Source organism: Pelodiscus sinensis, chromosome 3 (genome assembly GCF_049634645.1).
Source record: "Pelodiscus sinensis isolate JC-2024 chromosome 3, ASM4963464v1, whole genome shotgun sequence".
In the NCBI taxonomy this organism is placed as follows: Eukaryota; Metazoa; Chordata; order Testudines; family Trionychidae; genus Pelodiscus; species Pelodiscus sinensis.
In genome coordinates, this window is record NC_134713.1 from 134,463,702 (window position 1) to 134,484,093 (window position 20,392).

General features: G+C 43.3%; 2 protein-coding genes across 5 annotated transcripts in view; one reads left to right on the forward strand and one right to left on the reverse strand.

Moving 5' to 3' along the window:
• Positions 1-4,157, reverse strand: part of QPCT (glutaminyl-peptide cyclotransferase) — a 45,066-nt gene extending 40,909 nt beyond the window's left edge. The window contains exon 1 of one of the 2 annotated variants that reach the window (XM_025190819.2): positions 3,927-4,157. The gene's annotated coding sequence lies outside the window, so the exon portion shown is untranslated. Of the gene's footprint in view, positions 1-3,618; positions 3,885-3,926 lie in introns of those variants that run through there. The other variant, XM_025190820.2, reaches the window with a different exon arrangement.
• Positions 4,139-20,392, forward strand: part of PRKD3 (protein kinase D3) — a 107,731-nt gene continuing 91,477 nt past the window's right edge. Inside the window, exons 1-3 of one of the 3 annotated variants that reach the window (XM_075924927.1) lie at positions 4,139-4,482; positions 6,591-6,736; positions 15,161-16,226. In XM_075924927.1, coding sequence (XP_075781042.1) covers positions 15,936-16,226 — 291 coding nt within the window. In that variant the 5' untranslated portion in view covers positions 4,139-4,482; positions 6,591-6,736; positions 15,161-15,935. Of the gene's footprint in view, positions 4,483-4,587; positions 4,986-6,590; positions 6,737-15,160; positions 16,227-20,392 lie in introns of those variants that run through there. The other 2 variants (XM_075924926.1, XM_075924928.1) reach the window with 2 other exon arrangements.

The following is a 20,392-nucleotide window of genomic DNA, read 5'->3' on the forward strand; positions in this document are numbered from 1 at the left end:
GTGGTGATGGTTTCATAATGACAAAGTTTGACTTTGTGAGGAAGAGCGTTGACCCCTCCCCATCAAGCCAAGTGGTTCAGCAAATTCAGACAGGCATCCAAACTTCGGGATTTTATCTAAACCAAACCAAACCCAATCCCATATTTTACCTAAATAGCAGTTTCTATCTCCAGGTCTCAACCAGCAATCTTTGCAAAACCCAAATTCTCCCTTTGTACAAAGTATACAGGACTGTATACACAATAAGCAATAAGCAATAACCAAAACAGTGCATTCTTCCAGAGATTCTCAACAAATACAGAAGTCAAATCCCTCAGGACTTTTCCCCTTTTGCACACCATTAGATGCTAGAAGAACTTTGTAAACAACAGAGAGGTAGAATGAAAAGGAATAGATTCACTTCCCTTATAACACTAAAACCTACTCTTCTGTCAAACTTAGAACTAGAAAAACACTGTATTTTTACAGTTAATAAACCATGACTATAAAATGCATGGTGGTTACAAAAATGGCACTTCAGATAGAATACAAAACAGCATTTTACAAAAACAAAATCTAGCAAACAGCCAGTTAGCAGTAGTTTCAGATGATATGCTAGAAATACCACTGGCCTAGCCAGCTGGCCCTAAAGATATCTAAGAGGGGGGCAAGTTGAGAAATCCAGATGATTCTCATCATGAAAGATCTGATTTGTGAAGACAGAGAAGGAAGCATAAATATATAGAGAGAGCCTAAAGAGAGATGATTAGGAAGCCAAATATAAATGTATGAAATCCAAAGGAAATGTCAGTTAAATACAGATTTTGATAGTCACGGAAATGGTAAATTAGTCTCTTTACACTGTCAGTTAGTCTAGATGATCAGTGCCCTAGCGTTCATACTACAGTAATGCTGTGCAGTGTAATCACATAAACTGGGCCATGTGTTTATACAGCCATATGTGCTACTATATATAGATATTAAAATGCAGAGCTGCATTTAGATTTGTTTTACCTAATAGCTCTGTATGAACAAAGTATGAACAAAACATTTTAGGAGCTTCAGCAAGTCAAATACACAGTGTGGCCACATCATGCTTACAGTTCCGTGGTTTATTGTTCCTTCTGGTAGTATTTAACAGACTATACAAGTGATTTTAACTAATCCTTCTTCAATTCTAATTTTTGAAAAAGCAACTATTATGGCTTAATGCAACAAACTAAACCCCATCAATCCTTCTGGATAATATAGAGTTGAGCTTCTTTACATAGAAGCTTAATTGCTGACCAAATGATTGTGGTAGTATCTAATATCCATTTGTTATGGATATTAAACCACTATTTTTGACACAGGAAAGGCTTGCTGCACTTAAAACTTTATAGTGTGAATCCTAGTTCTGCTCAGGATCAAGAATTGTGTTTACAGTGGTGATTTTTATGTTTATAATGTTTGTGTGGGAGTCCCACTTTAGGGGAGAAAAGAAACAAAGATTGCTCAGAGTTATCTTGTACTGTACTTTGGCAACAACATCATCTATTCATGGAACATGCTTTACTAAAAGTCCCAGGGTGTTTAGCATTTAAAACCAGTTGAAAGCAGTAACAGCCATAAGACATTAATACTTGTGCAATTTTTGTTGAAAACATTTCCATATTTCAGCATGAAGATCCAGGCTAATTATGTTTCAATAGCCTGGCTCCAGTCAGAATATGGACCTGCAGTATTCTGTATCAGCTGCAATGCTTAAATAAATGTCTGATCTGAAGTCAGAGGAGAGACTCCTGTTGATTTCATTGAGCTCTGGATCTGTTCTTAAGTGCCTAAGGTGAAATATATATATATATTATTTCTATCAACTAGCCTTTCTATGTCTGCCTTGATGAGCAGAGACCTCAAACTGGCCACACTTCAGAGATAATAATTATTGTGCTATGGCTTCCTTCATCCAGGTGATCTCAACGTGATTTAAAAATATTAAACTTATCAGTACCTCTGTACATGGTAGGTATTATTATTTCCACATAATAGAGATATTAAAAGAAAATCATTCAAAAGTGGCCACTAATTTTTAGATATCCATTTTGATCCTGAAAAATAGAGGCACCCGAAACTGGTCACTGAAAATTTGGGTCTAATGCCCTGATCCTACAGAGACTCAGGCTATGTATCCACAGGTGCTTAACACCCCATCCTGCCTGTGACGGACAAAGATTTGGCGAGGCCAGTGTAAACGTGAACACTGCTTTTCTACAGACAAAGAGAAAGCTGCTCTTTGGGGGTAGAAATATTTTGTTGGCGAAAGTGAAGACAAACATTGTTTACACACACTTTTAGCGACAGGGCTGTGTTGACCAGCCTTGTGGCCAAAAGCTGTGTAGTGTAGATATTTCCTTAGGAATATGCTTAACTTTAGACATGGTGGGTAGTTTTCACTAAGGTCAATATAATCATTCAGTGTGTAAAGCTGAGCATAAGTATCACAACAAACCAAGTGCCTATACTGAATAAAGCCTATGAAAGCTGCATTCTTTAGTCTATTCATACATCATTTGACCAGGTACTTGTGTTAGCAAGCCTGTTTACTGGCTATGAAGAGAGTCCATTACTATTACTTATAGTGTATTATAGCCCCAAAACAGCCTTCCAAATAAGCATGTTAATATAGCAGTGCTCTTAAACATTCTCACGGCATTAACCACATTTTAAGGGAAAGTTTGTCTCTTGGATCACCTCTCTTCCTTTTGCAGTTCTGTGGATTATTTCCCTTCCTATTCATAATCACATAACATCTGAGTAACTACAGCAATTGCCTGTATGAAAGGGAGAGATTTATTAGCTGTCTTTAATTTGATTTAGCAGCTGGAAACAAGGAGAATTTACTAGCACCATGTGACCAGCCAGCTCTCCTTAGAGAAGTTATCAAGCAAATTTACAGTGGACAGTTTTGGGGACCTCTGCAAGATATATTTTGTTGCACAATTAGTCAATTTGTCCTTGCATTCAAAAGAGTAAGCCCAGACAGGTATCACAAATATCTGTATCAAGAAATCTTTTAAATTTAGACAGGAAAGATGGACGTGGAGAGGTTGAATAAAGATACAGAGGTGGGGTAATCAATTATTTTTGCCAAAGTCTACACTTGAGAGAAAATAATATAAAAATAATAAGTAAATAAAAAAAGTGCACAGTTCAAGTGTCAAACAATCTGGATTTGGCCTGCAGTCTGCCTTTTGACTACTCCAGTCTATGGTACAATCCAGAAGTTTTTAACCTTTTCCATTTGCAGACCTCTACAAAAATTGAATGTAAGTACATGCCTCTTTGGAAATCTGAGATGTTCTCTGTGGACCCACAGGAATCAGTGGACCCAGGGCTGAAAGCTACTAGCATGATCTAACAAAAGGGAAGTGCAGGAAACAGAACAAAAAGCTGCCCAGATTTATGGCTTTGAACAGTGACAACCTGATAAAGAACTTGGGTATGGAGAGAGCCTGCTGATTATTGTGAGTGATCTGACAATTTCCCCACAATTAGAAATTATTTGAGAAGGTGGAAAGGAGAAGCAGATTTCTTGTACTAACAATTACAGCGAGAAAAAACGTTTGGAAATTTAACAGTTTCCCGGTGGGAATCGCTCACTGCGTTGTGTGTGGTGCCGCAAACTGTGCGGAAGTTGTGGCGAGTATGTAACAGAAGCAGGTGTCCAGCGGCCACGGGGCAAACGTGCGCAACGCACCAAGCAGCTGGGAGTAGGCACGGTGGGTGCAAACATGCGACGCAACGAGCAGGCGTGTGGGGCTGTGAAAGTGCAACTCAAAGACAAGGTGGGCGACAAACGTGCAACACAACGAAGCCCGGTGGTGCAACCAGCCCTCGTGCAACTGCGCCACAGGAGCGACTGGTAGCCATGGTGCAAACGTGCAACACAATGAGCAGACGGGCGTCACCTCAGACCTGCCCGGCTTCCCCCAGTGGGCAGGAGCCGCCGGCCGCGGGTGGGTTGCGGCCAGGGTTCCGCTCCGCCTGCGATGGCGGGTTCGGCGGTTTCCTGCCGCGTTTCGGGCAGACCGTTCCCACCCCGGCTCGCGCGTGCTGGGTCTGTACGCGAGGAGGGCCCCCCCCCCCAGGAGCGGGAGGGTAAGTGCACGCCCCCCCCCAGTAACTGTTGCTGCTCCTTGTCGTACTACAGCCCGAACGCCCGCCCCCGCGAGCCCTTCAGAGCATCAACCGCCACGGGCAAAAAACTAACGGAAACTTTGGTTGGCGCCCCTGCGCATGCGCCGCCCCCTCCCTCGCCCTGGTCCCGCAGGGCACGGCGGGGGTTGTGGTTTCTCCGCGGCGCTGAGCGGCGGCAGGGAAGGAGAGGCGGAACTACAGCTCCCGGCAGCCCCTGCGCCCCACCCCGTCCCGGGCGGCTCTGTGGATGCGGGGAGCAGCGGGGAGAATGAGATGCGTGTGAAGCGGCTCAGTCCCGCGGGGCGCCGGAGTCGCCCTGTCCCGCAAGTGAGTTGAGCGGACCGCGGGTGAGCGCGCGAGCGGGGCCGAGGCGGGAGCCGCGCGCGCGCGGGGCAGCCCCGCCCCGCCCTTCCTGGGAGGCTGGGTCCGGGCTCGGGTGCTCCGGGACCCCGCGGGGCAGCCCGGGTTCGGGGCGCTGCTGCTGCTGCGGAAGCGGCTTCCTCAGCGCAGCCCCGGGCTCCCGCTGGGGTGGGGACAGGCTGAGGCCGCTCGCAGCATCTCCGCAACTGCTGGCTGGGGGGCAGGGGGCTCTTACTTCCAAGGTGGCTCCCGAGGGGGGGGAGTTGGGAAACTTTCTGACCCCTCCCCGGTCCGAGTCAGAAATGGTGCGAACGAGCGAGCCGGAGCCACTCCCATTCCCGCGCGCTGCCCGGGGCAGACCGGCTTGTCCGAACTCGCACCGTGCGGGGCCGTCGCCCGCGCCCTTCTCTAGGGCCACGGGGGTAGCGGGCTCAGAGGCGCGGAGCCGGCTGCAAAGCAGTGCCACAGAGGTGAGTAGCTCCCCTTCGAGTTCAGAGGGCCCCGTGGCCCTAGTAGGGGTTTGCGGGGCTGCACCCCAAATGGTCTCTGACGTGGGCCTTCTCACTCAGTCCTGCCAAATACATAACTTCCAGGAGAGTGAGAAACGGAGTAACAGACCAGCCAACCGCTTGCTACTGAGGGGAGAGGAGTCATATTTTTTTTGTATTACAGTGGCACCTCCAAATCTCAGTCACAAAGATTTGGTGAAAAGTTTCTCGTGATCCTGAAAAGTTTTAAGTAGGACTAACGGGGAAGTATTTAATGAGAGAAAAACGGAAGCAGGACATTAGGAAAAATTGTTTTAAAGACCTAGTAAATTGTGAAACAGTCCCATCAATAAGGTGGAAGATCACTTGGGACGTTGGAAACTGCACCTGACAGACAACTGCAAAAAAGTAGTGTAGAGAGCAGTGTTGCACTGGCAGGGGTGACACTAGAGACTGGACCATCTGCGAGGCCTTTACGGCCTCTGAGATTCTGTGAACTATTTTATTTTTGCAGTTTTAAAGCATTTCAGGAATTATCGTTGGTTTCACAACTTGCTCTCTTCCTACTCACTAAATTTAACCACTTTATAATCATAGAATCATAGAATAATAGGACTGGAAGGGACCTCGAGAGGTCATCGAGTCCAGCCCCCCGCCCTCAAGGCAGGATCAAGCTCCGTCTACACCATCCCTGACAGATGTCTATCTAACCTGTTCTTAAATATCTCCAGAGAGGGAGATTCCACCACCTCCCTTGGCAGTTTATTCCAATATTTGACCACCCTGACAGTTAGGAATTTTTTCCTAATGTCCAATCTAAACCTCCCCTGCTGCACTTTAAGCCCATTACTCCTTGTCCTGTCCTCAGAAACCAAGAGGAACAAATTTTCTCCTTCCTCCTTGTGACACCCTTTTAGATATTTGAAAACCGCTATCATGTCCCCCCTTAATCTTCTTTTTTCCAAACTAAACAAGCCCAGTTCATGAAGCCTGGCTTCATAGGTCATGTTCTCTAAACCTTTAATCATTCTTGTCGCTCTTCTCTGTACCCTTTCCAATTTCTCCACATCTTTCTTGAAATGTGGCGCCCAGAACTGGACACAGTACTCCAGCTGAGGCCTAACTAGTGCAGAGTAGAGCGGCAGAATGACTTCACGAGTTTTGCTTACAACACACCTGTTGATACAATGCTTGCATGGAAACTATTTATAGGTTTAAGTTATATTTACATAGGCTCATTTAATAAGACTATACTTTCTGGTAGTACAGCAATCAATAAACTACTTTAAACATGTATGTACAGATAATAAAAATTGGTATTGAAAAGACTTAAATACAAATGTTTAGCATTTTAAAATACTTTTACTATAACAATTGGGCAAATATAAATGACGCCCTGACCTACAGCATGCATCCAGTATTTACATCTGAGTCATAATTTTTAGCCACCTATATCATCACACCAGTTAATTCTTCCACCTCCTTCCCTTTCACATATTTTCATGTGTCCTCATTATACACTATTCCATATTCTTGGAATCTCTTCCCCAAATTTGTTCACTAATCCATGTCTCTTGCTTCATTTAGATTCTTCCTGAAATCTAATTTCTGGTATCTCATCTATGAGAAATGTGGGGATAGGAAAGCACCACATGGAAATGTGCACAACAACCAGCCCTTAAAGGAATACTTGTTATATTCTTATGCTTTACTGTAGTGGTTCTCAACCAGGGGTACGTGTACCCATGCATTAACTCATGTAGATATTTGTCTAGTTTTACAAGGGGCTACATAAAAAGCACTAAAAGTCAGTACAAAATAAAATTCCATAAATTTGTTTATATTGCTCTGTATACTATGCACTGAAATGTAAGTACAATATATTTCACTTGATTTATAATTATATGGTAAAAATGAGAATATAAGCAATTTTTCAGTAATAGTGCATTGTGTAACTTGTATTGTTATGCCTGATTTTTGTAAATTTATAAGTGAGGTGCAACTTGAGGGTAAACAAGACAAATCAGACTCTTGAAAAGAATGCAGTAGGATGGAATAGGGATGTAATAGTGTAGTCAATTAATCGATAAGCAAAAGTGTATCAGTCAATGGTATAGACTACATGTATTTCCCTCCCCTGTCCCACCAGCAAATTATTTAGCAGGCTGACCAGCAAGCCCAGCGCGCAGTCCTGGCTGGCAACGGGGCCAGGATCTCCCCCTGCTGCAGCTCTGCATTTAAAGTGTAGTAGGAGGCAGGCAGGCAGCCCTGCTCAGTTCCAGCTTGTGTCTGGTTCGGGAGCTCAGACGCTCCCCTCCTTTTTCTCTCCCCCCCCCCTCCAGACAGGGGCTGCTGCCACCCCATGCTGGTGCCTCTTTATCAGCAGCAGCACAGGGCGACAGGCAGCCAGTCCGTGAGTGTAGCTGTTTTTAAAATTGGCTCCCCTCACATACCAGCTCCCACCTCTGTATCAGAGGCAGCAGCTCAGAGTTGCAGGGGGCTCCTCAGGAGTGGGGCCTGAGCGCACTGACTGCTGGTCCCGCCCCTGGGACTATAGAATAGTCGACTAACTGATAAGAATTCATGAGGTTACTCGACCAGTCAGTTAATTGATATTTTACATCCCTAGTATGGAAGAGTCGAGAGTCACTACCAGGGCCGGCCTTAAGCCAAATCGGGCCCCGCGCCTAAGGGGGCCCTGTGCCCTGCACCTGGAAGTTGGCTCCCTCAGCTTGGCCGGCTGGGCTCCCCGCCCTTATTTGCGCAGGCTGCTGCTGCCGCCGCGCAAGTGAGTGGGGAGACGCCCGGGCATGACGTCATGTCACGCCCGGGATTTTGAAACTGAAAAGGCGGCAGCGGCACACGCGGTTTGGAATCTGGCCCCGCAGAGGGTAGGGGAGGGGAAAACTAGGGGGAGGTGTGGGAGAGGAAGAGGCTAGTGCGGGGGCGGGGGGGGAGAAAGGGGAAGGTACCAAGAGACAGGCTGGAGGAGAGACAAATGCCAGGGGGCCAAGTGCAGACAATGAGGGAAAGGGCAAAAGGGGAGGTGTCAGTGGGAGGGGGCTCAGGGTGATGCTGGGAGAGGAGGGGAGAGGGGAAGGGCATTGGGGGCTGGAGGGGAGGTACTGGGAGAAGGCTCGAAAGAAGGGGTGGGCATGCAAAAGGTGGGGATGGAGCAAGGCATGTGTGGGGGCACAGGGGAATGAGGGTAATGGGGGCAGAGAGTGGTGAGGGGATGGACATCAGGGAAAAAGGGGAGGCACCAGGAGGATGCAGGGCTAACGGAAGGTGCAGGTGCCAGGGGATTCTGGGCATGAAGCAGAAGGGCAGATACCTGCAGGGGAGGGACCAGCACCAGAGGAGAGAGGCAGGGCAGGTGTGTAAAGCGAGGTGTTAGAAGAGGGGTAGCTCACATGATCAGAGTGGGGCTATTGGAGGAGTGGGCACAGGGGGGAGAGAAGGGCTGGTGGAGGGGGGCAGGTCGCAGGAGAGCGGAGGGCAGTGAGAAGGGCAGGAGTCAGGACAGCAGAGGAGAGCGAAGAGTTTGGGGGCAGCAGGCACCAGGGGAGATGATGGAGCAAGAAGAGGAGACATGGCAGCAGAGAGAAAAGGGAAAGGTTTATAAAATATGTATTAATAACTTGGTATGCTGCCCACAGACAGTTTGGTTGCGCCCTGCGGTGCAGTTTGGGTTTATGTGGGGATCAACACGTGGCCGGCGAGTGGGAGTCAAAACAAAAAAGTAGTCAGTGTAATGATCTTTTGTTGATGTGTTTTAGTAGTTAAATTCTTGGACTGTCATTGCTCATGAAAAATTGGTAAAAATTGGGTAAATATTGCATTTTATTAATATCAGCAGAACTGACTTAAATGGGGCCTTTGTGTTGTGTAGTCTTGCCTTATCTTTGTATTCATGCCTGTCAGTGTGAGAGAAGCTATTTGTATATATTTGCTTGCATATGGAACCACACTTAAGTTGAGGCCCTCAGCATGTCTGTAAGTATCAGTGTGGCCCCTGGGGCTTCCAAAGTTGAGTTCCCCTAGCTCATCCCTGACAGGTGTCTGTCTAAACTGGTCTTAAATATCTGCAATTTAAGCCCATTGCTTCTCATCCTAACCTCAGAGGCCAAGCAGAACAATTTTTCTTCCTCCTCCTTATGATACTCTTTTAGATACTTGAAAGCTGCTCTCATGTCCCTTTTTGGTCTTCTCTTTTCCAAGGTAAACAAGGCCAATTTCTTCAGCCTTGCCTCATATCTCATGTTCTCTAGACCTTTCCTCATTTGTGTCGATCTTCTCTGGACTTTCTCAGTTTCTCCACGTTTCCTGAAATGTGGTGCCCAAATCTGGACCTGATACTCCAGCTGGGGCCTAAGGTAGATGGCTCATTCCCTGCCTAGGGGACATGAGACTGGGCGGGTTAATTTCCAATCCTCCTGTTTATTCTTTTTTAAGCCAGGAGGGCACAGTAGTTCTGATGGGGGTTGGAGAGGGGATGGAAGCCAGATCTAAGATCAATGAGCCCTGGGAAGTGGGCCCATTGAAAGGAGGCTGGACCTGTGGATGTCTTGGGGGTCAGCAGCAAGGGCCTGCTTTGGGAAGCCCCCTCTTTGGAGGTTAATGTGGCAGCATTGAGACACCACCCAGAAGCAGGTGCCACAGACACTAACTGCAGATTCATGGGATGGCTCTCACAGATCTGCACATGCATAAGAGGATAGATCTGCAGGAGGGGGGGCAGTGGTGTAATGAGGGGGCTAGAGGGGTCAGTTGCCCCTGGGAGAAAAATAATATAAAATTTAGTTAAAAATAGATGTCACACGTTTTTAAAAGGAATACCATACTCCTACCTTTTGTCTATTTTTGTCTCTTTAGGCCCCCAGTTACAATTTTCAAAAGCACTTGAGTGACTAAAGTCATTTTTGAAAATTGGACTTGGAAATCTAAGCTCAGATTTTCAAAGGTAATTAAGCTCCTAAAGAGACAGTTGCCAACTTGGATCTTCAAAGATATCTATCTGATCTTTATACACCTTTGAAAACCTGGTCATAAGTGTCCTAGTCAGTTCTGAACGTGAGATGTAGGAGCCCAGTCCCAATTCCTTCATGCTTTTTTTTTTAATTTGAATATTTATCTACACTAATTCCCCTCCTTTCTCTTTCACTATCCAATAAATGCTTGGATCAAAATTATAGGTGCTTTGTGAATATGCTGACTTGAGAGTGGAAAGATTTCATATTGTCATGTATGATTCCTGGTAAACCATCTCAAATATGAAAAACTAGGTTGTTACCTGTTCACATCAGGAGCTGTTGAATTCAGTTCACCATTTGCAGTATCTCATTAGGATGTTTAGTGGAGAAGATATTGGGTGTTTTTTATTTGTACTGTGGGCAAAGCATGGGCTCACAAGAATTCTTCCATTGTTTTACCATGAGTCTCAAAACATTTGGTGTTTTTCTAAAGGTCTGGAGTCAGTTGATTATGCAGGAATCTCAGCTTTCATTTAAAAAAAGTTCTCTATACTTCTGGGCCTTACAGCTAAGGAGGAAAGCTTTAAAACATGAACCCTAAATACTCAAACAAAAGGCCAATAAAAATCCAACATGTTTTATTTTTAAAAAATCTTATGCTTTGTAAACCATTCTCATAACTTTGTGTAGGCGTTCCTTGTGATTTTTGGGTTGGCAATACTGCTCTTTGATTGGTGAATTTAGAGAGGTCTCTCCCTTCAGTTTCCCTTTCCACCCTCCTTTTTTGTCACAGGTCATCAGAGAATCATAGAGACAATGGAGAGTAGGGTGAGTCCATGACTGGTCAGGGTGACTAACTGTTAACAGCTAGTGGTCTAAATGAGCTATCTACTGCCATCTGTTAATCAACTGTAGGAAAAGGCTTCATGAGCAGACCTTATTTATATAGACAACCTACTTTGCCGCAGAGATCAGTAGACACACTTGTTGTGTCAAGGTGATCAATTTTGGCTCTTTTGGGTCGAAATTCACTTAAGACTTGGAGCTGGGAGAATGAAATGTTGTAATCCATACTGTATGATTAAAAGGTAAAAGACCTGAACTTAATATGACCTGGCTTAGGGTCTACCATAACTTGAACACTAAGCAGAGGATAGTGAGTCACATCTAACTGAAAGTCACAGAAGATGGAAACAGGTTTTATTTCTTGTGGTGTAGAGTCTATTTGGGAGTCGTCATTTATATCTGACACTTTACATCCAGTGTTTAAAGGCAGAGCTGATTAGAATCAATTGAGTCCTTGTCTTGTATCAGTGATCACTTGAGCAAAAATCATTGATAAAATCTTGTGTAGACTGACCTTGGACTCAACATGCAGGTAATGTGTTGAAGGGCAGTGCAAAGGAGGCAATGGTGATGAGGTACCATGTTACCTAATGAAATAATTGGTGCTGAAATCACTAAGGACTGGAATTTGACCACAGAACTGACACTTTCTTAACAAAGACTCGATTTTTGCTATTTAAAAAGTAAATCAATGTAACAGAAAACTGCAATGTTCTCGGGTAACTTTTTAAAAATCAAACTTTATTGAAAAGATTGGATAGTTTGCAATTGAAAATATTTGACCTACACTTAAGGCAACTGATTTAATTTTGTGTACAATTTTGCATAATAAAGGATGGCTTTTTTTTGAAAATGTTCAACTATACTGATATACATTTTGATCAGATCTACTTCTGATGTGTTATTTGTGTGTGGTTGTGGTTTACTGTGTGTGTGTGGTTTTTTTTTCTCAACAAAAAATCCTGGGTGGGGGACGGGGGACGGTGCGAATTGGGCCCCTCACTTCCTAAAGCTGACCCTGGTCACTACTTAGTAAATGTATGGATTTTCTCTCCTTGTTTTCCGTTCATGTTCCTAGTGTGTACTATGACAAAGTTACTTTTAGAAGTGGGGACTATCTATTTTTCCTAGGTGACCAATACACTTTTGGGTGTCCCAAAGATAATAATTTTGTTGTAACTACAGTAGTTACACTGTAAAACTAAATAGGTAAAAATTTACTTTCCCTTTTGGGCTGAGGTAATTTAATTCTGAGAAGCTAGGATACTGATCTTGCAATCAGCCACCTTGACTTCATGTGAGCAGAGATCCATACCAGCAGTTTTGATTGCTGGATCAGGGGCTACTTTTTTGGACTTTGCATTTCTCTTCTTTTTTTTATGTACACTCACTCACTCACTCACTCAAGTGGATCTTTGGATGTATTATGGATAAATATTCACCAATAGCTTTAATCTATTAAATTAGGCATGTAATGTTCATCAGATGTATTCCTACCTATGGCAGTTTTTATTTCCTGTCCTGAAAAATGCATGGAACTCCGCAGTGCTGCTTGTCCCCCTATCAGAGGCAGCAAGTGCTGAAGGGGGAGGCAGTCAAGGCTGCCACGAAGCAGCTTCTGTCCATAGTGGGCCAAAGCTCCCCAAGAACAGAGGCTACTTTGCCTCTCACAGAGCAGCCTCCATCTGTGGAGGGCCTGGGCCTGCTATGAGTACAGGCTGCTTCGTGACAGCAGCCCCCCCTCTATGTGGGATCCGAGCTCCCCACAGACAGAGTTTGGAAGCAGACTGGCTCCCTCCTGCCACCCCGTACTGCTGCCTCTGATACAGAGATAGCGGCATAGGGGGCTCGCTGGACATAGGACTGGGAGCACACTGGCTGCTGCCCTGCCCTATGAACTATTGAATAGTCATGTAACTGCAAAGTTTTGATGCAGTTATATGACTATTCTATTACCAGATATCTAACATCCCTAATACATGCTTATACTTGGATCAACTGATAGAGCATCCACACATATTTTTATGGGAGCAGAGTTACATGGGGAAATTCAAATATGTTTGTTTGTTTTTATTTCAGTGATATTTATCGAGATAGTGGAAGAGACATTCATGAACCAGTGAAGTGTGAATTAGTGGCATTTCACTAAAATTTTGAGTACCATTAACTTCTGTGGTTGTCAGTGGGAGTCATAGAATTGTGCCTTCAGTTCTGTTTGATTGGTTTATGCATTACATGACATTTCATTGTGTTTTAAGCGACCTGTCATATTGATTCCTGCAGTGCAATAGGGATGTAAAATTCTGATAATCAGTTAACTGGTTAAATGTTAGTTCAACTAATAAGAATGGCTGTACTGGGTCAGACCAAAGGTCCATCTAGCCCAGTATACTTTCTGCCGACAGTGGACGCTACCAGATGCCCCAGAGGGAAGGGACAACAGGTAATCTTCACGTGATCCCTCTGCTGTCACACATTTCCAGACAAAATGCTGGTTAATGGAATAAAGCAGGCCCCGGGCTGGGAAACGTTTTAGACTGGCTGAAGCAGCTCCCCGCAGAAAGTGGCTGCACTGCAGGAGCTACCTCTGTTCACGGAGAGAGCCCCCTGTAAGGCTAGAGCAGCATTCTAGAGCAGTTACCCGTTTAGGCTGATGATAACGGGGTAACCAGTTAACATTTCACATCCCTACTATGCAATGCAAATATGCTTCACTTTGTTCTTTAATATAGCCAAATAACACACAGCACTCTTAAATTCATTATAGACAAAAATTTGGTGTAGACATAATGTATTAAATGAATGGTTATTTAGCATTGCTTCTGAATACTTCAAATGTTAGTTCAGTCAATAATATCTTACAACAAATAATTTGAATCCATTATCACCAAATTAAGAGCAAAAAAGAACTAAAATGATCACAAAACACTAATAACTTTTTATATGTATGTTAAAAACAGTGAGTAGTCCAGGAGCACCTTAGAGTCTAACAAAAAATAATGTGGCAAGTTCGCTGTCAGGCAGAAGAATATTAATATGGTATACTGGGGTGGGCAATTATTTTTTTGGGGGGGACGACAAGATTTTGGAAAGTGGTCAAGGGCTGTACTTTTCTGTGGAGGAGATGTGGGGTCTAGGGTGGAGGTTGGGTGCAGAAGGGCACATGGAGTAAGGGACTGGGGTGCAGGAGACGGTGTGAGGTCTGAGAGGGAGTTTGAGTGAAGGAGGGGGTTGTGACCTGGGTCAGGGAATCAGGGAGGGAGTATGGGTGCAGGAAAGGATTCTGGTCTGGGGGAGGGGTATAGGGCCGTACAGGATCTGGGAGGGTGTTGTGACTTGGTGTGGAGGGGTTGGATGATGACCTGGGGAGGGGCTTAGGATGTAGGAGGGGCAGGGGTGCCAGAGGCAGGCTCTGTCTGGGAGGCATTTATCTAAGCCAGCAGTCTTGTAGCATCCCCAAGGCAGGCTGGGCTCCCTGCCTCCTGCAGCCCCAGATCACTTTCAACTGCAGACTCATTACCTCCACATGGCTTTCAGCTCCAGGAAGGGAAAGAAGCTTGTGCTGCCCTCAGGCCTATCTCTCAGCTCCTATTGGCTGGTTGTTTCCAGCCAATAAGAGCTGTGAGATTGGCTGAGGTCAATTCCTATTGGCCAGTTGTTTCCAGCCTATAGGAGCTGAGGACTGGGCTGGGGGCGGGGAGCTCACACAAAGCCTCCCCCTGCCAGCAGAGCAGAGAGCTGCACAGACTGCGCTTTAAACCACAGCAGCTGTGTCTGAGGGTCCTGGCGGATGATCCGTGGGCTGTATTTTGCCCAGCCCTGTGGTATTCAGTAGCTCATTTGAAAAAGTGTGTAAATATTTTTATACAGCTAAACTTTTCTTGATGCTTTTGCAGTTTTATATTGACTTGACTGAATGAAACTACAAATTCTAAATTAAGCAGTTAAGCACCAGAGATTTTTTGAATGATAATATTGTGGCTTTATGAATATTTAATTGTATTTAATGAATTATTTATTCCATTTACCACCTACAAAACAATATACTTATGAAAGAGTGGTTTTCTGTAACATTACTTGGGAGAACTGTCATGAAATGTCAAATGCACTAGTTATGGTGGGTAGCTTTAATCACCATGTACATACTATGGCATATACAACAAGGAAGCAGTTAAGTAGCTGTTATTAACCAACAGAATAAATGTACAAATTAATTAATTACACTATAGATGTATTTGCAAGCAATTGGTAATGTTTTGAAACAAATGTGATTCTACTGCTGTTATACAATATTATATACTAATTTGAAATAACAACATATTTTTTTCCCCTTTCCAGGTGGAATACAACCTTTCAAAATGCTGCAGATTATCTGGGTGAACCTAGAGATTATGTTTAATGTGCTTGTATTTTTAGAAATGCTTTTCCTGCATTTCATGAGATAAAACTCTTTACAAAAATGAAAACTTGGAGATCAATGAAGTTTTTTTCCATGTCCATGCATGTTAATGAACTCAAAGAAGAACTTTTGAAAAAAGAATAGATTTGTCGTAAACACTGATATACACAATATTGTTGGCTCAGGATTCTAGCCACATGTTTTTTTGTTTAAATATAAAAGGACATATAAGTGAAGATGAGCCTGTGTTTGATACATAGTGTCTGGAGTTAAGTAGACAAGGAATATTTTTAAGAGCTACTTAACAGTAATCTCTATCTGATAATCTCACAAGAAATAAAATGAAGAATCCATGTGAAAAAGTGATGTTGATTCCTTCCTCTGAAGGAGACAATTTCATGATGATTTAAGCCTCTCCAAACATCTGGATGTGGTGCTGAAGGCACATCTGTGTCTTTGATCAGCTGATTGAAACTGTGGAAAGAGGACCTTTAATTTAAAGTAACTCCCAGTTGAAATTCTCTTGCTCATCAGCTTGAACGGAATGAAAGGGAAAATGAACATGACGTATCAGTCAGGGGCCAGTTACTGAACTGAAAAAGGGAAACCTTACACTGTCATTTAAACTATAAAATCCTAGTCCAAACACCCTAGTCAAATATTTTTTTAAAATTTGACTACTTGGAAGATCTCTACAGATTTAAAGAAAGTCAGATGTCAGCAAACGATTCCTCTCCTCCATCCTTACAGAAGCTTTCTCCTCCTGTATCTCATGCTGCTGCGCCACCAACCCCTTCTCTGTCTTCAAGTCCCCAGTCGGGGCTCTCCAGCCGGCTGTCCAATGGCAGCCTCAGTACACAGAGTCTCACCAACTCCAGGGGCTCTATGCATGGGGTGTCTTTCCTGCTGCAGATTGGTCTCACGCGGGAAACTGTCACCATTGAAACTCAGGACCTGTCCCTCTCATCCGTCAAAGATCTAATCTGTTCCATAGTTTACCAGAAGGTACAGTATAACAACATACAGTACTGTTGTTTTATTATAATGGTTTTAATGTTACTATAATTGCTATCACTTTGTGTTAACTGGATATATCAAATGGTTATGTACTGAGACAAGACCCGTGTTGGAACTATATTAAGGTTGATTCCATGTAGTTCTAAAAGATGCACCTCCCAAGATAGGAGTTTAAATTAAAAGGAAGAGGGGTCTTGTTAGGTCTGATTTCTGAAATCCTACAACAATAGAAATTTGGACTCTTTATACATAACTGGCTTTGATAATATGGAAAGAATGTTATTTTCCCCTCTTGTGGTTGTAGTCACCCTCTTAGTGTTCTTCTGTGGTCATTGCTGCTATGTATTTGAGTTGAAGAAAACATTATTCAGCAGTATTCATGGTATAATGCAGCAATTCTGAAATAGTAGCCCTTGGACCAATGGTGGTTCAGAGAACAATTGCAGGTGGTCTGTTGGTTGGGTCGTATGGTATTGGCTGTGTTCCTTGTTTACAACTGCAAAATTTCATTAAAAGGCAACTAATACTTTCCTAACGTTTTTTTACAGTATAAGTAATTGTTATGATTGTCATAAGGATGCGGTACACTTTTCAGCAGGAGAGAAGTATCAACAAGATAAATTTTTTATAAAGATGGGGTCTGCAGTGTGAAAAATTGAGAACTCTCAGTATAATGCTAAAATGTTCTGAGTAGGGGGATGGAAGCGACTAGTTGCTTCCACCCCCTGCCCCCCACTCCGCTATCAGAGGCAGCAAGAGGGGCAGCAGGATCTGGAGCTGGTGGGAGCTGGTTCCCCTGAGCACAGTCTCCATGGGGGTCAGGGGAGGTGGGGAGGCAGTAAATATGCTGCACCTCTGCTTTTCAAATGTATTAAGAGCCTACTGGCTCATTTAAAAGGCTGGTGTGCAGTGTGGGGGACCTGGTGCGAGCTGGGAATCAGCTGTCCGTCCCTCCTGCTGCACTTCTGCTTATTAAATATATGAAGAGCCTGCCAACTCTTAATACATTTAAAATGCAAGGCTGCATGTATAGATTACATGCTATTGACCAAATTCAAATCTCATGTTAAATTTCAAGTAAATAATAAAAACAACCTAATGTTATCCATTCCCTCTTAAAAGTTGTTATTTTAAAAAGCTTTATAGTAAGAGAATGGGGAAATGTGAGGAAGTAAACATAATGGGAATGTGAAGTAGGTTGCTTTTCCTTGCCTGTAATTCTTCTTATTTATCTGAACTATTTTTTATGAATAAATAGGCTTTTAGTGTTCTTTTCCCTTAGAATTTTCAAAGAGTGCGGTAACCTTGATATAAGAACATAAGAAATGGTAGAAATGGTGTTCCTAGCCTCTGTTTCTGTGGAGGTGGGTGACAGGAGAGGGATCAATTAAGGATTACCTGTTGTGTTCCTTACTTGTGGGGCATCTGGTATTGGCCATTGTTGGCAGACAGGATGGACCATTGGTCTGACTGAGTATGGCCATTCTTATGTAATGACCCACCTAATATTTGGTGGGAAAAAATATAGGTAGGACAATAAAAGTTAGCATCACTATTGTTTCCAATCTTTTATGGTCCTTTCTTTTTCTTTAACCTTCCTCTCTCTGCATCTGAACGTTTCCTTGTTTCTTCCTGTCTTCACACTTGTCATACTTTTTCTTTGTTGGCTTTCATTTATATTGACACTTCCTGTCATTGGTGGCCTCAACTATAGTCTTTTCATAGCTCAAAATCAGAAGTACATTATATATGTAACCAGTTATATTGTAAAATTGACTAGGATTTCAAGATCTTGGTCATCTTGTCCCCAACTGGCTTTAATTCAGCTGTGTATTAACTGTTATGACTGATACCTACACAGCTGCTTAGTGAGAGCATACCCTAGGCAGGCAGCTGACAAGTAAACTGGGGGAAGGTTGCTTATGTATATTCAGCTTATCTTTCATAAATACTTTTTCAGCTGGCGCACAAATGACAATATTACCCTGTAGTTCACAGCAATATATCCTGCCTGGAACTAGTCATGAGGGGTCTGGTGGCAGAATCATTATTATGTTCTGTTACCATAAAGTTATCAAAACTTTTCTCTGAGAATTATCCTGCACACACTTACTGTCCATCAGGATTGCCTTCTAATTTGGTAATGTTTAAGTGTTCCCTGGCTGTGGCATTTCATAGCTGGCTCAGTGGCTCTTCTGTTGACTGGTTAACTTCGCCCCGCCTATGGCAAGGAGTGCATTGAGTGAAGAAATTCTTCCTTTTAAATCTTCTTCCTATTAATTTCATTTGGTGGTGACCTCTAGTTCTTGTATTATGGGAGCAAGTAAATAATTTTTCCGTATCTACTTTCTCCACACTGGTCATGATTTTATAGACCTCTATCATATCCCTTAATCTTCTCTTTTCCAAGCTGGTAAATCCCAGTTTTACCATTTTTTTCTCACATGGCAGCCATTCCAAACCTCTGATCATTTTTGTTGCACTTTTCTGAACTTTTCAATGCCACGGTATCTTTTTTTGAGATGGTGACCACATGTGAATGCAGTATTCAAAATATGGGCATACCATGGATTTACATAAAGGCAATAAGATATTCTCTGTGGGTATGTCTACACTACCCTCCTAGTTCGAACTAGGAGGGTAATGTAGGCATACCGCACTTGCAAATGAAGCCCGGGATTTGAATTTCCTGGGCTTCATTTGCATAAGCGGGGCGCCACCATTTTTAAAACCCCGCTCGTTCAAACCCCGTGCAGCGCGGCTACACGGGGCACGAACTAGGTAGTTCGAACTAGGCTTCCTAGTTCGAACTACCGTTACTCCCCGCTGCACGGGGTTCGAACGAGCGGGGTTTTAAAAATGGCGGCGCCCCGCTTATGCAAATGAAGCCCGGGAAATTCAAATCCTGGGCTTCATTTGCAAGTGCGGTATGCCTACCTTACCCCGCTAGTTCGAACTAGCGGGATAGTGTAGACATACCCTGTCTTATTCTCTATCCCTTTCATAATGATTTCTAACATTCTGTTTGCTTTTTTTTGACTGCTGCTGCACATTGAGTGGATGTTTTCAGAGAACTATCCCCAATGACTCTAAGATCTGTCTCTTGAGTAGTAATAACTAATTTAGTCTCTATCTCTTTGTATATATAGTTGGGATTGTTTTCCAATATGCATTACTTTACATTTATCAACATTAAAATCCATCTGCCATTTTGTTGCCCAGTCACCTAGCTTCATGAGATACTTTTGAAGTTCTTCACAGTCTGCTTTGGACTATCTTGAGCAACTTAGTATCATCTGCAAACTTTGTGACTTCATTGTTTACCCCATTCTCCAGATCATTTATGAATTTGTTGAATAGGATTGGTCCCAGTATGGACCCCTGTGGGGGACAACTTGTGATTTATCTCCATTCTGAAAACTGACAATTTATTCCTACCCTTTGTTTCCTCTCTCTTAACCAGTTATCAATCCATGAGATGACATTCCCTCTTATCAGCTTAATTTCAATTGCATGTTATTTCTTTGTATAGCTAGGATGAGGAATATCATTCTTAATCAGTCTCTCTAGCCTCAGACACTTCTGCATCAGAGATTGAATTGCCCACATACCTCCAGTAGGCCCCTAGCTCAGGACAAGCTGTAGAATATTAAAGCGTGTTGGTTGCAGGGCTCCAGTTGTCTGCTTAGGGTGCTGATTAGTTGTCTTTCCCCCTTGTTGTAACTTGACGGGCTCTTGAACTTGACCAAAAATCTCCCTTTAAACAGCAACAGGAGAGCAGAAAAAAATCTTTCACATTGAAATTCAGGGCATTTTGTGTAAAAGTATTCTCTATCAGAATGTTTTAAATTAGTTTAAACAAGTCATTGGTTTTCTTTAAGTCTGATAGGGGCGTTCCCAAATGATCCTTTTTTATTGCCACGTGGGGGGATTTTAACCATGCTGGAACAGCAACTGGCACTTCTTCTCTTCTTTCCTTGTTGAGATGTACCAGCTATCCATTTTTGTCATGATGGAGTTTGGAGAAGAAACTAAGGTATAATCAATTTAAAGATATCAAAGTGCATGATGTTAAAAATAGACATTCATAAGTGACAGATGTGTTACAGCAGAGTGCATCTTGCCATCTGATAAGATTTGGGAGCTGTCTCAGT